Source organism: Eurosta solidaginis, chromosome 5 (assembly GCF_040869045.1).
Source record: "Eurosta solidaginis isolate ZX-2024a chromosome 5, ASM4086904v1, whole genome shotgun sequence".
NCBI classification, from domain to species: domain Eukaryota; kingdom Metazoa; phylum Arthropoda; class Insecta; order Diptera; family Tephritidae; genus Eurosta; species Eurosta solidaginis.
Window position 1 is genome coordinate 123,572,057 of NC_090323.1, and position 22,169 is coordinate 123,594,225.

The following is a 22,169-nucleotide window of genomic DNA, read 5'->3' on the forward strand; positions in this document are numbered from 1 at the left end:
GGTCAGTTCAACCTAACCTAACCTAATGTAAAAAATCAAAATTATAAACATAACATACATATTTCAAAAAGAAAAAAAAATTCAACATAATTAGCCTGGTTTCATTGGGCCACTTGAGGACAGTGCGCTGTCACAACGTTCATTAAAAAAAAAGTATACATTAATTTTTTGCAGTTTGAATTAAAGCCAAGTGTTTTCTTTTCCCTATATTTATTAAAACTTTATATAGGAAACCAAGGAAACATCCTAAAATTCTTACATTTTACAACGAATACGACACTAGTAAATTGCCGAATTGTTTATATGCCAATAAAATAAAACAAAAATTTGGTCCTTTTTTGGGGATTTGGTCCTTTTTTTCGACAAATTCTGGTCCCAAATGAGAACAGGGTGTGGCAACCGTGATGGGAAGCAACAACAAAAATAAATAATAATAATGATATAAGCGGTTTGAGTTGAACTTGCTTAAACAATAAGCAACCAGATGTGTAGGGTTGTGCAGCGTTTTAAAGCATAAAGCCCAAACCATAAGTGCAGAATTGCTGCGTACCTAAATTTTAAACAAACGCATGTGTCGCGGCTTGCTAAGCAGCGCGCTGCGTGACCTGTCCAATCAAAATTTGCTGCATTTAATCAGTGTTGGGTAACGATAAACCCAAACAATCACGAACAAGCGCAAAACGAAATGCCAAATAAAGAAGTATTTTTTTTTTCCTTTATTTCAGTTGTTTTACTAAATTAAATTCAAAACTTTATATTCAGACCAATTTTTTTTGTAATTTAAAATTGATTTTGCTTTAAAAAAGTTAATATTTGGAGCGGCTGAAAGATATTTTATATTCTTTATACAAGTCTTTGTGATAAGTCGCTGCATATAGCTGTCAGGTAAATATTACTACACGTGTGTCTACAAAGCAATCGAGCAGCAGCAAAACTGGTAGCGCTGCAAGCAAAACTGCTGCACATGTAATTTGGGCTATTGTCAATTAGGCGCTGGAAAGAGCTTCAAACATTTCAGTTAAAAGTCAAAACACTAAAAAATTCTGACAAACATCACAGAAAAAAACCCGTGGGGGTAATTTCGAGACTTTTTCGCGACTAGTACGGGATTATTTGGGGACTCTTTCGCCATCATTTCTGGAAGGTTTTCGGGATCCGTCCGGGATCCCGTAAGGATCATTTCGGGGCTATTTGCCGTCGGCCGTCGGGGTCATTTCGGGACTTTTTCGGGGCTAATACGGAATCTTTTGGGGACCCTTCCGGCATCACTTCTGGATGGATTTCGGGATCTGTACGGGAACCCATCTGGGTAATTTTGGAACTTTTTCGGGACTATTTCGGGATCATTTGGGGACCCTTTAGGGATCATTTCATGACTTTTTCTGTATTATTTCGGGATGATTTGGGGACCCTTCCGGCATCAATTCTTGATGGTTTGCCGGATCCATCAGGGTCATTTCGGGACAATTTTGGGACCATTTGGGGACCCTTCCGAGGTAATTTCTGGATCCATCGGGAATGCCGTAGGAGTCTTTTCTAGATTTTTTTGTTACTTTTTCGAGATAGTTTTGGGACCCTTCCGGCATCATTTCTGGATTCGTGCGGTTTCCCATCGGGGTCATTTCCGGACTATTTCGGAATCATTTTGGGGCCCTTCCGGACGCGATCCGTCATGGATCCCCTCGGGGTCATTTCGGAACTTTTTCTGGACTATGTCGGGATAATTTAGGAACCCTTCCTGGATATTTTTGAAATGGCTTTTGAGATCCGTCCGGAAGCCAGCCAGGGTCATTTCGGAACTTTTTCGCGACTATTTCGGCATCATTTTGGTACCCTTCAGGGATCATTTCTGTGTGGTTCTCGGGATAAGTCTAGATTCGTGTCGTTGTCATTTCGGGTTTTTTGGGACTATTACGGGAACTTTTGGAGATCCTCCCGGGGCTGGATGGTTTTCGGGATCCGTCCGCGACAGCGTCGGTGTAATTTTGTGACTTTTTATGGATAATTTGGGGATCATTTGGGGATCCTATCATGTTATCAGCTCATTTAATTCTTTTTTTACTCAATTACAAAAACAAAATGCATTAGACAGAAAAAAATTTTAAACAGATAACTTGATAAGCAGGCTAACGTGAATAGCCCATATATTTCATTTTCTCCTTGCGGACGGGGCCGCGGGTAAGGGCTAGTATATTATAAATGGGAAGGTTTGTCTTTGTGACTTAATCACGCAAGAACGGCTGGACTGATTTTGGTGAAATTTGGCACGCAATAGTCAATAGTCGAGAAGGATATATTAGCTATATTTTTTTGAAAAGGGGGGAGGTCCCCGCTCCCTAGGAACAGTTATAGTTTAATTATTGTGTTTTTTCGCCTTTGTGACTGAATCACGCCAGAACGGCTACACGGATTTTGATGAAATTTGGGACGCAGACAATAGTCTACTAGCGAAATTTTTTTCGAACATGGAAAGGGGGTCGGTGCCCACGACCCCTTCGAACAATTACTTTTTAATACTTTTTACACATTTACGTATACGGGCCTTCACCAATATTACAGACTCAATGGATCAAATAAGTCGAGGGCTTACAAAGTGAGCAGTAACACCCTCCGCCCCCCTCTCCCCCTTCTCTCCCCCTCTGGTGTAAAATCTATAAATTGTTATAACTCAATATAAATTTTCTCCTAAATCAATAGTTTTTGGTATCTGGCACATACAGATCGAGATCTAAACAATTTTGGAAAAACGATCAGTGGTCCTCTCCTTCTCCTCCCGCCATCCGCCCTCCTTCAATTGTTTTTATTAGCACGCTTTTATTAGCTTTACCTGTATGTTTCTATGTAACTCTTCATTCGCTCCAACGCGCCTGCTGCCTTATTAACATAGTTTTATAATTAGTTTCACCTTATTTGTAATCCCATTAGGGAGACCCTTCCGGGATCATTTCTGGATGGGCTTCGGTATCCGTGCGGGATCCCGTAATTTCTGGATGGTTTTCGGTATCCGTCCAGGATCCCGTGCAGGTCATTTCGGTAATTTTTCGGGACCATTTGGGGTCCCTTCCGGCATCATTTCTGGATGGCTTTCGGGATCCTGTCGGGGTCATTTCGGGACTTTTGCAGGATCATTTGGGGTCTCTTCCGGCATCATTCCGGCGTCATTTCGGGACTATCTCGGCATCATTTGGGGTACCTTCCGTCATTATTTCTAGATGATTTTCGGGATCCGTCCGGGATCCCGTCGGGGTCATTTCGGGATCATTTGGGATACCTTCCGGCATCATTTCTAGATGGTTTTCGGTATCCGCTCGTGATCCCGTCAGGTTAATTTCTGGACTTTTCCGAGAGTATTTCAGGATCATTTTGGGATGCCGTAGGAGTCATTTCGAGATTTTTTTGTTACTTTTTCGGCATAGCTTTGGGACCCTTCCGGGATCATTTCTGGATCCGTGCGGCATCCCATGGGATCATTTACGGACTATTTCGGGATCATTTTGTGACCCTTCCGGAATCATTTCTGTATGGTTTTCGCGATACGTCGTGGATCCCCTCGGGGGCATTTCGGAAAATTTTCTGGACTATGTCGAGATAATTGGAACCCTTCCTAGATATTTTCTGGATGGTTTTTTAGATCCGTCCGGGAGCCCGTCAGGATCATTTCGGAACTTTTTCGGGACTATTTCGGGATCATTTTTGTACCCTTCAGGGTCATTTCTGTGTGGTTCTCTGGATTAGTCTAGAATCGTGTCGTTGTCATTTCGGTTTTTTTGGGTCTATTCCGGGAACTTTTGGAGACCCTTCCGGGGCATTTTTGGATGGTTTTAGGGATCCGTCCGCGATAGCGTTGGGGTCAGTTCGTGGCTTTTTATGCATAATTTCGGGAGCATTTGGGGATCCTATCAGGTTATCAGCTCATTTAGTTCTTTTTTTTTACGCAATTACAAATATAAAATGCATTAGACAGAAATAAATTTTTAAACAGATAACTTGATAAGCAGGCTAACGTGAATAGCCCATATATTTCATTTTATCTTTGCGGACGGGGCCGCGGGTAAAGGCTAGTATATTATATATCTCATACAACCAATTGTTCAGATAAGAAACTTTTCGCAATTTCTGCTCTATTTTAACAGCTAGAAGCTTCAAATTTTACCAAATGCTTACGTATATAGCATGTATTGTTGTGTGAAAAAATCATAGAGATCGGTGGTATATATAGTATATATTTCATACAACCGATTGTTCAGATAAGAAACTTTTCGCAATTTCTGCCCCATTTTAACAGCTAGAAGCTTCAAATTTCACCAAATGCCGTATATAGCATATATTGTTGTGTGACAAAATCATAGCGATCGGTGGTATATATAGTATATATCTCATACAACCGATTGTTCAGATAAGAAATTTTTCGCAACTTCTGCCCTATTTTGACAGCTAGAAGCTTCAAATTTTACCAAATGCTTACGTATATAGCATATATTGTGGTGTGAAAAAATCATAGAGATCAGTGATATATATAGTATATATCTCAAACAACCGATTGTTCAGATTATAAAATTTTCATAACTTCTGCCCAATTTTAACAGATAGAAGCTTTAAATTTCACAGAATGCTTACGTATAGAGCATTAATTGTTGTTTGAAGAAATTTTATAGATCGGTAATATATATAGTATATATCTCATACAACCGATTGTTCAGATAAGAAATTTTTCGTAATTTCTGCCTCATTTTAACAGCCAGAAGCTTCAAATTTCACCAAATGCTTACGTATATAGCATATACTGTTCTAAAAATCATAGGGATCGGCGACATATATAGAGTATACTCCTTATAAACTGTAATTTGAGCCCCCTTTTTAGGGCTAGAAGCATCAAATTTCATCAAATACTTACGCTTATGTCATATATTGCTGAAATAAGTGATTCGTGGGCGTAGTTTTTACATGCAGACCACAAAAAAACGTGAAACTTTGCATTCTCACACAAACTACCTACCTATTTTTTTATTTTATATTTATCTTAAAATTCAGCCGATTGTTTGGATATTACGAATGGGATAAGATTATTGTTCTGCCCCATTCATGAAAGGTATGAAGTCTTCGGCACAGCCGAAGACCACGAACCAATAAACAGATCCCGGATTAAAAAATGAGAGAGCAAAAAATCATAGTTAGCCGTGAAATAAATTTTCTCGGCGTGACGTCACGCTTTTGACAACATATTTCATTACTGACGCAGTGTTCAGACTTTATTCCGATCGGAGTATTTTGCTCCATTCTCGTCCTACTACATTTTTTTTAACTCAAAGGTTTATTTGGATCGAGTTGAAAACTAAATAGTATTACTACCTAATATCTTTTGGTTGAAGTTTTTATTGTATACGTATGGAAAGCTGATAGTTTACAAATGACGATTGGATGAAATGACGTGAATTCTATGTTTATGTCTTCATACATGTTTGTTCACATTTTACTCACAGTTGTTGTACTTTTTTCGTACGGAATGAGAAAAAAGAAGTAAAATGTAAGCCAAAAGTGTGTCCGGGTGTGATCTGTAAATCCTGGCAAAGTTTAACATACAGCACTTCTTGAAGTACGAGAGTCAGTGAGGTCAGCTAACCCTGTAAAATCTTCCTCCAACTATCTCTCCCAACTCAGTGCAGGTTTTCTCTTTCCTCTGTCTACAAGCTGCCGGAGCGTATTCGTTCATCCGCATAGCATGCCTTAGCTAGTGAAGCCTTTGGATTTTCAATCGCTGCACTATCTTCATGTCTGCGTAAAGGTCATATAACTCATCATTATACCTCCTTTGTGAGTGACATCACGTCGACATCACGGATAGAACTATAAACCTTCCGGAGAACTTTTCTCTCGAATACTCCAAGAACCATTTCATCTTCTCTCGACGCCTTCCATGATTCCGAGCCATACATCAGGACAGGTATTATGAGTGACTTATAGAGCGAGAATTTTGTTCGTCGAGGGAGGAATTTACTTTTAAATTGCCTAGAGATACACTAGTTGGCAAGTAATTCTCCGTTTGATTTCTAGGCCAACATTGTTTTTGCTTTTAATGCTGCTTCCCAAACGAAATCCTTCACAGTCTCGAATTTAAATCCGTCAACAGTGACGTAGCTACAAAGGCCACGATGACAGCAAGTACTTCGTCTTGTCCAAATTTACTGCAAGACCCACTTGTTTGCTTCTTTATCTTCGCCTCCATGTTTGAACAGCCCGGCGGGTATCCCGTCATTACTTGGCACCTTGTGATTTTTTAGCCGTTATATTGGATGCTGGGGAGTGTTTTTCATCATCGGCGATCGGGGTATCGGGTTCGTCTTCCCCCACACTCTGTACATCAGTTAACAGGTCGCCATTATCGTTCTTACAGGAATCTGCCCCGGTCTTGAAACCTTCTGTCATTAAAAGAGCATGAAATATGTATGGTAAGTGAAAATAATAATATTGTTTCGCGATAAATATCCGGGGATATAGAATGTGGTGTTAATGGGAGCATTAATTGGTCATCCTACACGTGCATCTGATAAGGCAGATAAATTTTTTCGCTAAGAAACATTTTATGGCAAAAACACAATCGAAAGGTTTGCCAAGGCACCAAATCAATTTGATGTGAGTTGTTCGCCCGCTTTCAAAAAGGAAGAAAAAATATACTCCGAAAATTTTATTTTTACTCCGGCGTAGTCGTTTGCTCAGGTAACAGTTTTAAATACTCCGAACACTGTTAGCGAAATATGAGAGAAATGTAATAAATCGAAAAACTTCAAAAGCGCTACGTCATCAAATTTTTTTTCAAATTCGATTACAAATACAACAATTCCGGAATGCGGGATCTTGGCTTTTTCGATTATGGCCGAAGACAGTCCCGTCTTGTTTTCTTTAGCTTTTCACCCAAGAGATAAAATATTACCAGGTACAACCATTTACTCTTCTTGGCGGCCATAATGGTTTTTTGATTTTTAAAAAAAATTTTAAAATCACTCTCTTAAACTTTGTGGAAATGCCAAACCAAAGTAAACACAAAAAAATGTTGATTTGACATTTTTCACTTTTTTAAATGCCAAAAAATAAAATGAAAATATTTCGAAAAGTTTTGAAATCGGTTTTTATGTATATGGCAAAAAAATTAGTTTCAAATATAATGTATGCCTCAACACGTCCTATTTTTGCAAAGGGGCAAGATAAAAAGCCTTACTTCTTAACATATTCTAATTAAGAAGCGAATGTTGGAGACCACTTCTGATTTTTCATTCATCCTTCTTCACTTGGTTGATACACGTCTTTAACCCTTAATGATGTTGGAGGTATTCTTTGGTTTGTTTTGGTCCTTTTCCTCGCGGTTGGAAGAAACATTTTTAATTGGCGCTTAACCGTTTAGAAGATGCTGGTCGTTGCGTAACAAGTCACTCCAGCTAACCCTGTTTTTTGATAACTGACGCCAACAGGTGGCATCAAGAGAGATCAAAGTCTTCCCCCACCTGCTTCTCCGAACCCAGTGGAGATCTTCCCATAACTTGCCCACGCCAGCAAAAACGCTGTAGCTCTTCGCAGCTTAGCTAAACATCATCGTACAGTTGGAGTATGATAGTTCGTGGAGACTGAATTTACCGGCTGAACGGCCAGAGTCTTCCGCCGTGGTGTAGAGCTAGTGTGTTGGCCTATCCAACAAAAATATTTAAGAAAATTTGTATAAATGGTATTGATTGTCCCTCAGCATTACCTTGGCACCAAAAGTTCGTCCGCCTTAGCAGATAAATTTTCGAAAACGAATACACGATACGTAGCGTTCGAATTCGATGGAAAGCTAGACCATAATCTCCTCATATATAAATCACACCAAATTGTTATTATTGGATATGTATCTCTTCCGTACACCTTGGCGGTAAGTCGGGTTTTCTTGTCGTCGCGGACACGCAGATAAATTACTAAACAATATGTTGAAGAAAATTCCTCAGAAGAGGATCGTGGCCTGATGCTTCTTTTTGCGGGAAACCACAACACAATTCTCGAATTGAAAATTCTGGAATGCGGTTGACCGTTGAGATTTCTTTCCCACAAAAAAAGTTATTTCCACGAATAAAAAATTCGGTTTTGGATAAAATATCATAATATTAATGTTAAAACGCAAAAATATATGGTAATTCTATACGACATCATGACAACGGTAATACGCGTCCAAAAATACCGAGAGAGGTGTCAAAAGACTCGAATTGACCTCGACAACAATAATCCGAAGGCGGAAAATAAAAATTTTAGATCGTTCAAAAGATATTAACGAAAAACCGTAGTATTTTTTGGATCCATAGTATTTTTGCGCAGAACACCTTTCTGCATTGGCGGCCTTTGGCCGCGCTTATAAAAAATTACCTTGGGTGGGTCCAACACCGGTTTGGAGACCAAAACTATATCTGCGCAAAACACTTATGTTCCCAATTTTTTTGTGGGTACCACAAAATCAAAAAAAAAAAAATACAACCACATGCAAATTTTCAAAATTTCTTTTGCAAATATCTCTTGACAGACCCAAAATTGTTAACCTCCGATTTCGGATTCGCGATCCTGAATCCAAAGCGCGTCTTTTGATACCCCTCTTGATATTTTTGGACGAGTATTAAGAGCGTCATGCTGTCGTAAAGAATTACCAAATATATTACAGTTTGTTATATTTTTGTTTTGAAAACTAAACCAAAATAAAAATGTGAGAGCAGTGAGAATTTTAAAATTTTTTTAAACGTCATTTCGGGTCTCACAGGTTTTACCTTGTTATATTTGTATCACGCTTTATTCTAGTATTATTACGTTTAGAGATATTTTATTTTTCATATGTTGGTTTATTTATCAGATATATTCTGGTAAAATCAAGTAACAGACTTTTTTGTTTATAATGCTCATTAGGAGTATTCTGGGTTTTCTAAGTATCCGCCAATTTGCACATAATGGTTAAGCTTGTTCAAGTTAAATGCAATTCTGCTCTCCAGAGGGCAAATAGAATTAGTTTTGCCTTGGCGAATTAAATGCATTTCAACGCCAGCAGTGATTTTTCTATGAGTGGAAGTGACCACTTTCTTTTTGAAACAGTTCGCCGTCCTTGCAATCTTAATAATAGAATTAGGTTTTTTTTTCTAAAACTTACTACTAAACTCTTCAGCTCTTCTGTTCAGTGTTTAGTTCGAACTACTTAATAATATTTTATGACTCAATAATCTACAGTGATGTTCCATGAAATAGAACCAGGCACTTTCGAAATAATTTAAATGAAAAAATCTCAGAAACTGGTGGTTTTAAAACTTTTTATTTTAATTGGTAGGCAAGGTAAATTTATGGGTTGAACAATGATACGTTAATTGGATACATAAAGCTTAAACAGTAGTCCCGATAATCCAAAATTCTATAGAGGTTCCTATTGTAGCTGTGACATAAAACATAGCCAGGTTCTCAAATTCTTAGCTAAAGTCGTGTCATGTGGTTGAGCCGTAGTGTTTTCATAAAAAGGTCAATAGAAATGGATGAAATATAATTAATTTTAGCACCATTTATATTTGACTATCCATTATTTTTGCTAGCTTCGGAGTAGTACCTGGACCTCCGATCCACTTGTTACTTTTAATTGGCTGGATACCTGTGAGAGCCACTTTAGAAAGTTTTTATAGGATAAGCGATCAACAACTGTGACGGCCAGCCTAAAGCTTACATGACGTATTATGTAAACCATTACCCAGCCTAACGTGACTTAAGTTTTCTTTCTTTATTTTGAGAAGCGGTATATTAAACTCCAAAAGTACAGAATAGTTAGTTAAAAATTCTGTTGCATTGTAAAAGCATCCGGTATAACCTCAAAAAGAATATGGGGAATATGCAAACGTAATATCCTATATAGTAACAAGTGCTCCAACCATCGTTATCAGTATTCTTTTCAAAATAATACAGCATGTGACTCTAACTGCTTTGAAATTGAAAAAGTGAATAGCTTCAAATACCTAGGAGTCACAATTGACCGTAATCTATACTGGAATGAGCAAATCGCAACTGTAAGAAAATACTTACTTTCAACCAATCGTATACTTTACCGTCTTAGAAAATACGTTCCAAACCATACACTGAAAACAGTTTATTATAGTATATTTCATTCAAAATTAGAATATGGAATAAGTTGCTGGGGTGGTGCTCACTCCAATAAAATAAATCAATTAAGTGTACTGCAAAAATGTGCAGTAAGGAAAATTTTGAATTGTCCACGTCGGACTCACTCCTTTGACTTATTTAGAAGATCAAAAATATTCCCAGTTCGGCATTTGTTCTATTACAAAGTTTTAAAAATTTTTTACATGAAAGGTGGCTATTTGCAAAATCCCACACGAGGAATGTACAGCCTTCGTAGTAACCATAGCACACTTGTTTCTTTACCAGTTTTTCGAACAACATTGTTTAGAAATTCCTACACTGTCTTATCCTGCAGACTTTTTAATTCCTTTCCAGAAAACATACGAGACATTAGATCCAGATCTGTGTTTTTAAAAAAAATAAAAACTTGGCTTCTTGAGTTTGATACCAACCAGATAGAAATTTTGATGCACTACGTTGTATAATATAGTCTCTAATTTTATATATGCATTGTATAGTTTTGAATTTTCTTTTTGCTGTTTTCTTATGAGGAATTCTGTAAACTTAGCTTTTGTATTCTTTCTTCAAATTGTTTCATGACTTAATTTAGTCAATTTATTTTTGAAATATCTAATTCTCATTTTAAATAAATTTTTTTTTATATATATCTTGTATTCTTTTTTTTTGTTCACCCCACTACTACTATTTATACAATGGAATTTGTTAAAACATGATGTGACATACAACACTATTTTTATTATATAAAATAAAGATGTCACTAACTATTCTCTAAGTAATGATATTGTAGACATGTAAAATTAAGCTATCGAATATGTACATACGCTTACGAGAATAATAAAATAAATAATAATCTAATCTAATCTAATCTAGTATATGTAAATAAAAGGTTAAATTTGGGTTTTATCGGGTGATCAGTAATCAAGTGAAAAGTCATTTTTGGGGAGACGGAATCAAAGTGAAGATCCTTCAACACCGAACTCCTTCTTTGGAACAATTTTAGAATGGCAAAATATAGCGAAAGGACTATAATGGTTTAGGGATGACCCCACAAATTACATAAATTGTATCGAAAGTATGAGAAATGCTCATTAATACAACACGATATATTATTTGAATCCATGTTATGATATTCAGAGTTTACCACGACATTTCTATGAATGTCTCAGCAATATAACAAGCACAAATTCAAAAGTCAACGAGGCAGAAGAGCAAGGGATTCGTTCTGATAAAAACACATATGTACAAAGTTTCATTTGACAGCCATAGTCGTCAGACCTAATAGGTATAAAAAAAATCTCGTGTCACAGTATTTGTGGTTGAACTCTTTTGAAACGGCTCGACCGATTCTCATGAAATTTTGTGAGCGTATTGAGTAGGTCTGGAGAAAGAGATAGAGTTAGAGGGAGGAGAGAGAGTTCAGAAGGAGAGGGAGCTAGAGAGAAAATAAGGGATGGAAAAGACAGAGAGGGAAAAAGAGGCGCTGAGATTGGTATGAATAAAAGCATAAAGAAAAAGGAGGAGGGAGAGTTAGAGGTAAACACTTTTTAAAAGTTATACAGTTAGACTAATGTTAGGGCAGAAAAACGTCTGTCGGGTCTGCTAGTAATATTATAGAAAACGGATGTGTAGCTATTAATAATAAGGGTCCGACTAAGGACGCATCCTTGCTAATTCCTGTCAGCAATTATGTGATTGTTGGATCAGTCATAGCTCAGCAGTCAGCAATAATTATGAACACCCGACCAAGTTATTGGTTCAAAAGAAGTGAATTGATGTACAATTTACATATATTCACAGTTTAGTGGAATTTCAAGCAATAACATCATTGAACATGACTAAAGTTAAGAAATGTCACCTGATTCTATTTGAAGTCACACATTTTTTTTTTTTTTTTTTGATGAGCTTCAATTTTTTTGTGGTTAGGCTAGCTTAAACTTAACCATAATTTTCTGCAAACCTGCCCCCCTGAGCTATCACGGCTGTATAACCAAACATTTCATTACACTTCATATGTTACTGTAACATATTGTAGTGATTTTTATATATATTATTATTATTATTACGGCCCCTACTTCATGTCTAGCACACTCATTTCTTTTAAACCAGCATTATTGTTTAACTAATTGTCCATATTTTTCTGCTTTAGGAGGGTCCACATTCCACTTTGCCCGAAGATGAGTTCTTTGATGCCGTCGAAACTGGCCTGGAAAGAATTGAGGAAGATATGCAAATTAGGGCTAAACTAAAATTGCAGACGCAGCAATCGTTGACATTGGCAAATGTACCGCTCCAAAATCTAACTAAAGGAAAAGATACAACACCAGAGGAGTTCGGCACGGGAGGACCAGCGAGAAATCATGTGCTGTGGCCGGAGGTATTGTTGTTAACGTTGGCCACTTTGTCCTGAGTTACATTGGGAAGGTCGGGATATTCGTGGGACAGTTTTTAATTTTGGCCGAAAACTTTGCAAATACAACTGTTTCTGTGCAAACTTGAAAGTCTGGTTTCGGAGTACGAGCAATAACCTTCCTGAAGATTTAATGTTATGTCAGTTAATGCAAAACTTATTTAATTTTTTCGTGTTTGAAATATGAAACGGCCGTTTCATTAGCTTATGACCACAGTTTGACTAGGTTGGTTTGACTAAAGATGCTACCAAAATCAAATGGTCTTTCTTTTTGACATTCTAGCTAAAAAATAATGTTGAGCCCAAAATTGTTAGATATTGCCCACAAACTTATTCAGTGAGGAAGTTGTTCAAACAGCCTTCCTATACGCATCTTTCGGCATATGTTTTTTACTTAATGTCCAATAATACCCCAATAATTCCAAGGACTATTTTTCAAGAAATTGCGCAGTACATAACACAATGCAATGCACAATGCAATATTATAAACATTTACTTGAGGAGCGCTCAGTGGAGTTCAATAGAATAAGTTGCTGGACAGTTGCACACAATGAAAAGTTATCGCGCTGTCCAACAATACCCCGCGTCGAAGAATACCCGGCATACCCTTTATATACAATAATATTGATAGTTTAATATCTAACTTCCGAAAATTAATTTGTAGATCGATAAAGTTTGTAAAGAACAACTCCATTACGCCCGCGAAGAAGTTGGTCAGGGAGGTAATGGATGGCAAATATTTGCTGATGAAGGAGAAATAAAAATGTACAAGCGAGAGGAAGAGGTAAATGGGCTAGTAATGGATCCCCTGAAAGCATATCACAGTGTCAATGGTGTAACAGGACGCGAGATGTGTCATTACTTTTTTATGCCCGAATATCGCAATGATTGGGAAAGTAAGATATTTTTGTATCATACTCATCTTTGCAATAAATGAGATATACTATTTTGTTATATCAGCCACACTGGAAGATTGTACGATACTTGAAAAAATATCGGAAGATACGTTCGTCTTCTTACAAACGCATAAACGTATATGGCCGGCAAGCCAAAGGGATGCTCTTTTTTGGTCACACATGCGCAAGATTACAGACGGCTATGATGATGATGCTGTGGATACGTGGTTTGTATGCAATAACTCCACCGACTACTCTAACCAGGAAGTTAGTATCTACACAAATATATTAATGTATTAAATTCACATTGCTTAAAAAACTCGAGTTTATGGGGTATTTTCGTATTCAATGCCTGCTGTTATATGATACACTTTATAAGTATAAAATTTTAAGTGGCCATTGGATAAGAAATATGTCTTTTGTTATGAAAGATAATCACAAATATATTTCATAAGTCATGCATATGGCGACCTAAAGTTGCTGTTCGGACGTTCCGAAAACTACCTCATATTTTCCGTAACATATTTTTCTTTAGAGTTTAGCGAATTGGTTTACTTACTTACTTAATTGGCGCTTAACCGTTTAAACGGTTATGGCCGTCCAACAAGGCGCGCCAGTTGCTCCTTCTCTCTGCCAACCGGCGCCAATTGGTCACACCAAGGGAGTTTAAATCGTTTTCCACCTGGTCCTTCCAGCGGAGTGGGGGCTGCCCTCTACCTCTGTTTCCATAGGTGGGTTCCGATAGAAACACTTTCTTTGCCGGAGCGTGTTCTTTCATTCGCATAGCCAGCGCAGCCGCCGCGTTTTAATTCGCTGGACTATGTCAGCGTATAGCTCGTATAGCTCATCCTTAAATCTTCTTCCGTACTCGCCATCGCCAACGCGTAGAGGACCAAAATATTTCGAAGAACTTTTCTTTCGAACACTCCCTGAGCCGTTTCATCTGATGTTGTCATGTCCATGCTTCTGCATCATATGGCAGGACGGGAACGATATGTGACTTGTAGAGTATGATTTTCGTTTGCCGAGAGAGGACTTTACTTTTAAATGGCCTATGGTCCAAAGTAACATTTATTGGCAAGAGTGATCCTTCGCTGAATCTCAGAGCTGATGTTGTTGCTAGTGTTGATGCTGGTTCCCAAAAAAAACGAAGTCTTTTACTATTTCGAAATTATGGCTGCCAACAGTAGCGTGGTTGCCAAGGCGCATATGCGCTGACTCTTTGCTCGATGCCAGCAGGTACTACGTTTTGTCCTCATTCACCATCAAACCCATCTTTACCGCTTCTTTTACCAGTTTGGAGTAAGCAGAACTAACAGCGCGGGTGTTTAGGCCGATGATATCAATGTCATCAGCATATGCCAGTAATTGCATGCTTTTATAAAATATTGTTCCAGAGCGGTTAAGTTCTGCAGCTGGTATAATTTTATGTAGCTTCAAATTAAAGAAATCGCACGATCACCCTGTCTGAAACCTCGTTTAGTTTCGAACGGCTCAGAGAGGTTCTTCCCAATTCTGATTGAGCTGATAGTGTTGCTCAACGTCATTTTGCACAGCCGTATAAGTTTTGCGGGGAAACCAAATTCAGACATAGCGGCAGCTCCTTTCCGTGCTGTCGAAGGCTGCTTTAAAATCGACGAAGAGGTGATGTGTGTCGATTCTTTTTTCGCGGGGTTTTTCCAAGATTTGGCGCAATGTGAAAATCTGGTCGATGGTAGATTTACCAGGTCTGAAACCGCATTGATAAGGTCCAATCAGCCGATTCACGGTGGGCTTCAATTTTTTGCACAATACACTTGACAGGACCTACCTTATATGCGATATTAAGAAGGCTGATTCCGCGATAGTTAGTGAAGTTTGCAATACCCCCCTTCTTGTGGACTGGGCAAAGAACACTTAGATTCCAATACTTGGACATGCACTAGTTCGCCCATATTTTGCGAAGAAGATGATGCATGCGCCTTACCAACTCCTCGACGCCGTATTTGAATCTCCGCAGGCAATCCATCTGCGCCCGCGGTCCTGTTGTTTTTCAATCTGGTTATTGATTCTGACTTCGTCATAATCGGGTGGGGGACATTTATTCCATCATCATCGATTGCGGGATCGGATTCGTCATCAATGTGCGGTAAATCGCTGTCTCCAATTAGGAGAGCAGAGAAGTCTTTCCTCCATAATCTAAGTAAAGCGAATTGGTTTATGCTATTTAAATATGTTTTTTGAAAGGAGTATACAAAGATAATACGTAACTGTATAAATATTACCTCAGAAGCGATGTTCATTGCTGGTGAAAACTCGCATTGAACTTGATCGGACGTTCCCCATTCGGAATTTTCGATACTTCCTCTGTGATATAGTTTTGAAAATGATCCTTTATTTAGCGGAACTAATATCTTAATTTCAGCAATGAACTGAGAAAATATTTGGAAATTTCCAAAAGCAATAGGATGTCTCGATATCCTTGCAGCTTTGATTGCTAATGTTTCTTCAAAAAATAATGTATGGGACCATACACAATTTTGGTTACATGAAACCACTGCTAAGAGTAACTTATTTACGCTTCCCAAGGCAGTCGGTTCTATGTACCGGAGCGACACGGAATATTTCCCGACAAAGGACTATCATTTCAGTGTAACCCCATTTAATTTGTTGCGCCCCCCCCCCCCCCCCCCCAAATTGTCATCCTCCTAGCAGCTCCTTGCAGCGGGACTGCTCCATGTTCTCTTGCTGCGGAAAGGTATCGAATCAAATCCGGGTCCGTCTCCTAACCCGGTCCTGAGAAATGTTTTTGCGGCGTCTGCCGGAAAAGAATCCTTTTAGGACGGTCATAATCTTGTCAGTGTGTCTCGTGCAAGGGATGTTTGCATAGGACAGGTTGTTCTGGGATAGATCCCAAAACCCGACGTCCACGTAACTTTTATAATTCTTTTGTAGCTCCCTGCTGTTCACGCCCAAGGGCGTCACGTAGTCTACACCTTAGCGCCCCCACTACCTTCCAGCAGCACCGCTGCTCAGCAAGCCACAACAAGTACCCACTGCTGCTCGCGTCCCACGGCACCACCAACTCATACGGCCGCTTCCACTCATACCTAAAACCTCCGTAGTAGAGTCGGGAGCAATACCGAGCATCAGCCCCTGCCCCCGTCTTCTTCCCTCTCTTTTCCGGCAGCAATCGTGTCGGTCAGGGAAACAGGCTCTTAGTCCTTACCTCGTTTTGCACCATTTGCCAGCACAGAATATATATGTTTGTGACATCCACCCAATGGAGCTCCTGCCTTGGACGGTGCCACTTTCCTAGATGTTCTGGTCTCCGCGATGGCAACTCCCCGACGGCTTTCATAGCGCCATGTTGCCCGGCCGCAAACCCAAACACACTGGGTACCCCAATGCTTACCCAAGGACGTCCAGTCCCAGGGCCACAACAGAAGTTGCGTCCTAGCCTTTCACAACCCAGTTGTAGTCACCCGTCACTTACTCCCAGAGTGACGACGTCTCCCCCGTTGCACTTCAGAATTCTGCAATTAAACTGTAATGGATTAACTGGGAAGATCACAGAGATAGTCGATTTCATGAAGCCGCACAACATCCGCATTGCTGCGATTCAAGAGACTAAACTCACAGCAAGATCTGCTCTGCAGACCTGTTCTGGACTGTTTTGAGTGGACATTATACCACAGAAAAGATCGCGAGAGCGGAAATGGCGGCCTCGCGTTTATCATACACCACTCTGTGCAACATCATATATTTGATCCCGACATCGGCTGCAGGGACAGTGTCTTAGAACGTCAAAGCTTATCTGTCCGGTCAGGTGATGCAAACCTAGAAATCATCAACATCTACATCCCTCCTGCCACCTGTTGCCCCAGTGGATACCGCCCTAATATCAGCGCCTTAATCATTGGCAATAATCGCATTATCTTAGGCGATTTCAATGCCCATAACGATCTATGGCATTCAAACTTGCAGCCAGACATTAAGGGTTAGATGTTGGCGGATCAAATAGAAGAAACGATGTTCTGCACAATAAACGGAGACGCGGCCACAAGTATGGTAGGAAGCTGTCACAGTTCGCCGGATATATCAATCGTGAGTGCAGGACTCGTAAACTGAGTCAACTGGCAGCCGATGGTAACATTGGCATCCGACCACCTGCCTATACTTATTTCGCTCGAGCGTACTTCATCGTCACAGAAAAACGCACTTTCATAAACTTTAAAAAAGGAAAGTGGGATGAATACAAATCCTTTACAGACAACCGCTTTGCTGCCCTCCCTATCCCGACTGATGCTCGCCAAGGGGAGCGTGCTTTCCGCAAGGTCATTGAATCCGCCTCGGCTCGCTTCATTCCCGCCGGTAGAATTCCCGAAATTCGGCCTCACTTTCCGGCGGAGGCCGCAAATTTGGCGAGAGAATGTGACCTTATAAGACAGCTCGATCCCGGCGACCCCCAAATAAGGGACATAAACCAACGCATCAGATTGCTTGTGGATGAACACAAGCGGGCGAAATGGGAGGAGCACCTGAGCGGTTGTAACCTCTCTGCCGGTGTAGGTAAGCTTCGGTCCACCGTAAAGTCCCTATGGAATCCGTCTAAGCACAATGAGAAAATTTCCATCGCATTTGGCGGCAAAGTGGTGCCGGATGCAAAAAATGCGCGAGCGCTTTCTGCCGACAATATATAATGCATTCTACGGTCGACAAAGATAGACGGAGGGCCAAAAGACACGCACATAAGCATAAATTCAGCGCGTCTCCAATTATCATCACCGCCAAAGAGTGGGCCCAGACGGCATAGCCATGCCGATGCTTAAAAGCCTAGGGAAAGGGGGTTTCAAATATTTAGCGCATGTCTTCAACCTGTCTCTTTCCACATTGGTCATTCCCGAAAAATGGAAAATGGCCAAGGTGGCCCCGCTACTAAAGCCTGGGAAATCAGCTAACATAGGGGAGTCATATCGCCCGATGTCTCTCCTATCACACGTAGCCAAGACGCTTGAAGCCATTTTGCTCCTCTACTTCAAAGAAAATTTGCAGTTAGCCTGCAGCATGGCTTCAGAAAACTCCATAGAACCTCCACCGCGCTAAATGACATTAGCACCCAGATAAATTGCGGTTTAAATCAAAACCCCCACCATAGAACAGTACTCGTTGCGCTAGACCTATCAAAAGCGTTTGATACGGTCAACCATGGCACGTTACTGCAAGACCTGGAAGGGTCTACCCTTCCCCCATATCTTAAAAGGTGGACCGCAAATTATCTGGGTGGTCGGCAGGCATCGGTGCAATTTAGAAACGAAACATCAAAACCAAGAAGAATTAAACAAGGGATGCCACAGGGAGGTGTCCTATCCACACTTTTGTTTAACTTCTACATATCAAAGCTAACTTCGCCACCAGAAGGAGTTACTATCGTTTCCTACGCCGATGAATGCACAATGCCCCAGGCCCAGGCCCACAGATCGATGAGATTTGTAACAGAATAAACGGCTACCTCCCTGATCTCTCCAGTTTTTTCGCCTCGCGAAACCTGGAATTATCACCGACTAAATCCTCCGCGACCTTATTCACAACATGGACGTCCCAAATGTCGACCATTTTGAACATCCACGTCGATGGCACTACGCTGCCGATTGTCCCACACCCCAAAATCTTGGGTGTGACATTTGATCAGGATCTACATTTTGGTGAGCATGCAGCCGCAATTGTACCGAAAATCCAGAGCCTTAATAAAATCCTCAAATCCCTTGATGGTAGTACCTGGGGAAAAGATAAAGAAACGCTCTTGACCACATACAAAGCAATTAGCCAGCCGATTACGTGCTACGCGTCACCCATATGGTCGCCAAGCCTAAAAACCACCCACTGGAAGAAACTACAGGCCTGCCAAAATACTGCTCTCAGAATCGCCACGGGCTGTCTTCTTATGTCCCCAGAACACCATCTGCATAATGAGGCGAGAATAATCCCCATCAGGGAGAGAAATGAGATGCTAACCAAACAGTTCCTGTTGAATATCCAGAAACCAGGGCATCCCAACAGACATCTGATTGATGAGCCAACACCGCCCAGGGTCTTAAGGAGTCATCTCCGCAAGTATTATGAGGAAATACGGCACCTGAGAGCTCAGCCGTATGAAGCAAAAAAACACAAGCAGGTCCTCAGTGAACTCCACAAACAGGCGTCGGACCTTTATGCCAGGAATTGCCCGGTGAATCCAGTACTCAAAGAACAGTACCCAAAACTTCCGGAAGAGGAACGCACACTCCCCAGGGAAACGCGAATCACTCTAGCTCAACTTCGATCTGGATACTGTACCAGGTTAAACTCTTACCTATCCAAAATCAACCCCGACGTACAAAATGTATGCCCTGCTTGCAATGTGTCCCTACATGACACGAACCATCTCTTTAATTGTAATAGGGAACCTACGCCTCTAACACGCCTCACATTGTGGTCCACCCCTGTTGAAACAGCAAGTTTCCTTGGACTGCCGTTAGAGGATATTGATGACAATTTGTGATCGGTCGCACCTATTGGATGGGGCGAATCAATGCTACAACAAAAACAACAGTAACTTATTTAAACGTGAACTTGGCAAAAACTAACGTTTTTTTTTTAAATATCTCAAATTTATTTTTGTACTAACTATATTTAAGTTCCGTTCAATTGGGTTAATGTACGTAGACGTACCGTGGCCAACATAAAGTAAAGTATTGCAGAGTCTTGCTATATCACCCATTACTTATTCATCTGTGATTAACGTATAAAGCAAGGAAAGCACATATGGCTTAACATTACCTGAACTTACAAAGCGAGTTTTGGAGATATCAAATTAACATTAGGCAAGAATTGTAAATAAGAACTGTCTTAGTTGAACCGTTTTCACACAGAATGGGAACGTTCCACCTTGTGTCCTTTATTCATTCAATTCCTTCTGGTCTTGATCTCATTATATATTACAAGTAACTAAATAACTAAATATAAATACACGCGCGATAACCTCCTAAAAGATTTTAGGTCGAACTTCTCTTCCAATTTGAGTCGTGCTCCTTTTTAATTTTTCCTACAAACTGGTGGTGGGTGGCCGAGCGCGCTACCACCACACCACGCCTAAAATTATTTTTGGTGGAAGTCTGTATTATTTGTTTGATTGAAGCTTGTTATAAAACATGTTTTAAATACACAAAACTACGAGTTTTATGGGTTTTTCCTTTTGTTTTTGATTTACAGTCGAAAAACGGCAAATGCATTCGTATTTTACTAACAGTGATCTTAGTTTGCCAGACATATTTGCCCCCAGGAAAAACAAGGAACGACCCGATTAGCCGTGATGAATTAACATGTAAAATAACATATTGCTCCGTTGGTAAGAATAAAATCCTTACATATGATTTGATTTAAGATAATAATTCTTCTCGTTCTAATCCAGTGAACCCAGGTGGTTGGGCGCCAGCATCTGCATTGCGCGCTGTTTACAAGCGGGAATATCCGAAGTTCCTTAAACGCTTTACAGGATATGTGATAGATCAATGTAAAAACAAACCGATCACGTTTTGATATGAAAATGCACGAAAAGCTGTAGTTCTACGAACCAATATGATCAATGTCTTAAATTCTAGAGGAGTTATTTCAAAGTGTAATACATAATACTATGACCTAGTTTTTGATGAAATATTTGTATTCATTTAAATACTAATAATTTTTTTATTTTAGTATAAGTTAGTGAATTATATTCCTTCATCGTCTTAGCAAGTGACGAATTAAAGACATGAGTTGTTCTAGCCAAAAAGAAAATATCATGTATTATATTAGTTAGGCGCAGATTGCCCTCTTTGCTTTTTTTAAACGGTTTTATTTAGCTTGACTTGACAGGCTGGCTGGCACGAATTTTGTAATTGAAATTTAAGTAACTTCCCGATAAGCTACAAGCTTGAAACTTGGAATATCGTTCAGAACCCGATGACGAAAAAAAACTCCGGTATATTTTCAAAAAATCGTATCGTATTTGTGGTCCAATTTGGTTCATATTTGGAACACATAATACGTACATGAATAGAAAGCGCAAGGATCGAGATATTAAAAAAAAAATCGTATTTGTGGTCCGATTTGGCGCATATTTGGAACACATAATACATTCAAGAATAGAAAGAGACCTATGAAAAAAATCAGCGCTGGGTGGTGCAAGGATCGAGATTAAAAAAATCGTATTTGTGGTCCGATTTGGCTCATATTTGGAACACATAATACATACATGAATAGAAAGCGCAAGGATCGAGATATTAAAAAAAATCGTATTTGTGGTCCGATTTGGCGCATATTTGGAACACATAATACATACAAGAATAGAAAGAGACCTATGAAAAAACATTACCGCTAGGTGGCGCAAGGATCGAGATTAAAAAAAATCGTATTTGTGGTCCGATTTGGCTCATATTTGGAACACATAATACATACAAGAATAGAAAGAGACCTATGAAAAAATCGCCGCTAGGTGGCGCAAGGATCGAGATATTCAAAAAATCGTTTGGTTCATATTTGGAACACATAATACATACATGAATAGAAAGCGACATATGAAAAAAATCGCCTCTAGGTGGCGCAAGGATCGAGATTAAAAATCGTATTTGTGGTCCGATTTGGCGTATATTTGGAACACATAATACATACAAGAATAGAAAGAGACCTATGAAAAAACGTTGCCGCTGGTGGCGCAAGGATCGAGATAT

At 39.7% G+C, this 22,169-nt stretch overlaps 1 protein-coding gene across 2 annotated transcripts in view; it reads left to right on the forward strand.

Annotated features, from left to right (window-relative positions):
* cert (ceramide transfer protein) overlaps positions 1-21,237 on the forward strand; it is a 320,155-nt gene extending 298,918 nt beyond the window's left edge. For both annotated transcript variants that reach the window (XM_067788856.1, XM_067788855.1), the window contains 5 exons: positions 12,287-12,514; positions 13,212-13,443; positions 13,508-13,710; positions 20,674-20,809; positions 20,873-21,237. In XM_067788856.1, coding sequence (XP_067644957.1) covers positions 12,287-12,514; positions 13,212-13,443; positions 13,508-13,710; positions 20,674-20,809; positions 20,873-21,000 — 927 coding nt within the window. In that variant the 3' untranslated portion in view covers positions 21,001-21,237. The remainder of the gene's footprint in view (positions 1-12,286; positions 12,515-13,211; positions 13,444-13,507; positions 13,711-20,673; positions 20,810-20,872) is intronic.
* The last annotated feature ends 932 nt before the right edge of the window (positions 21,238-22,169 follow it).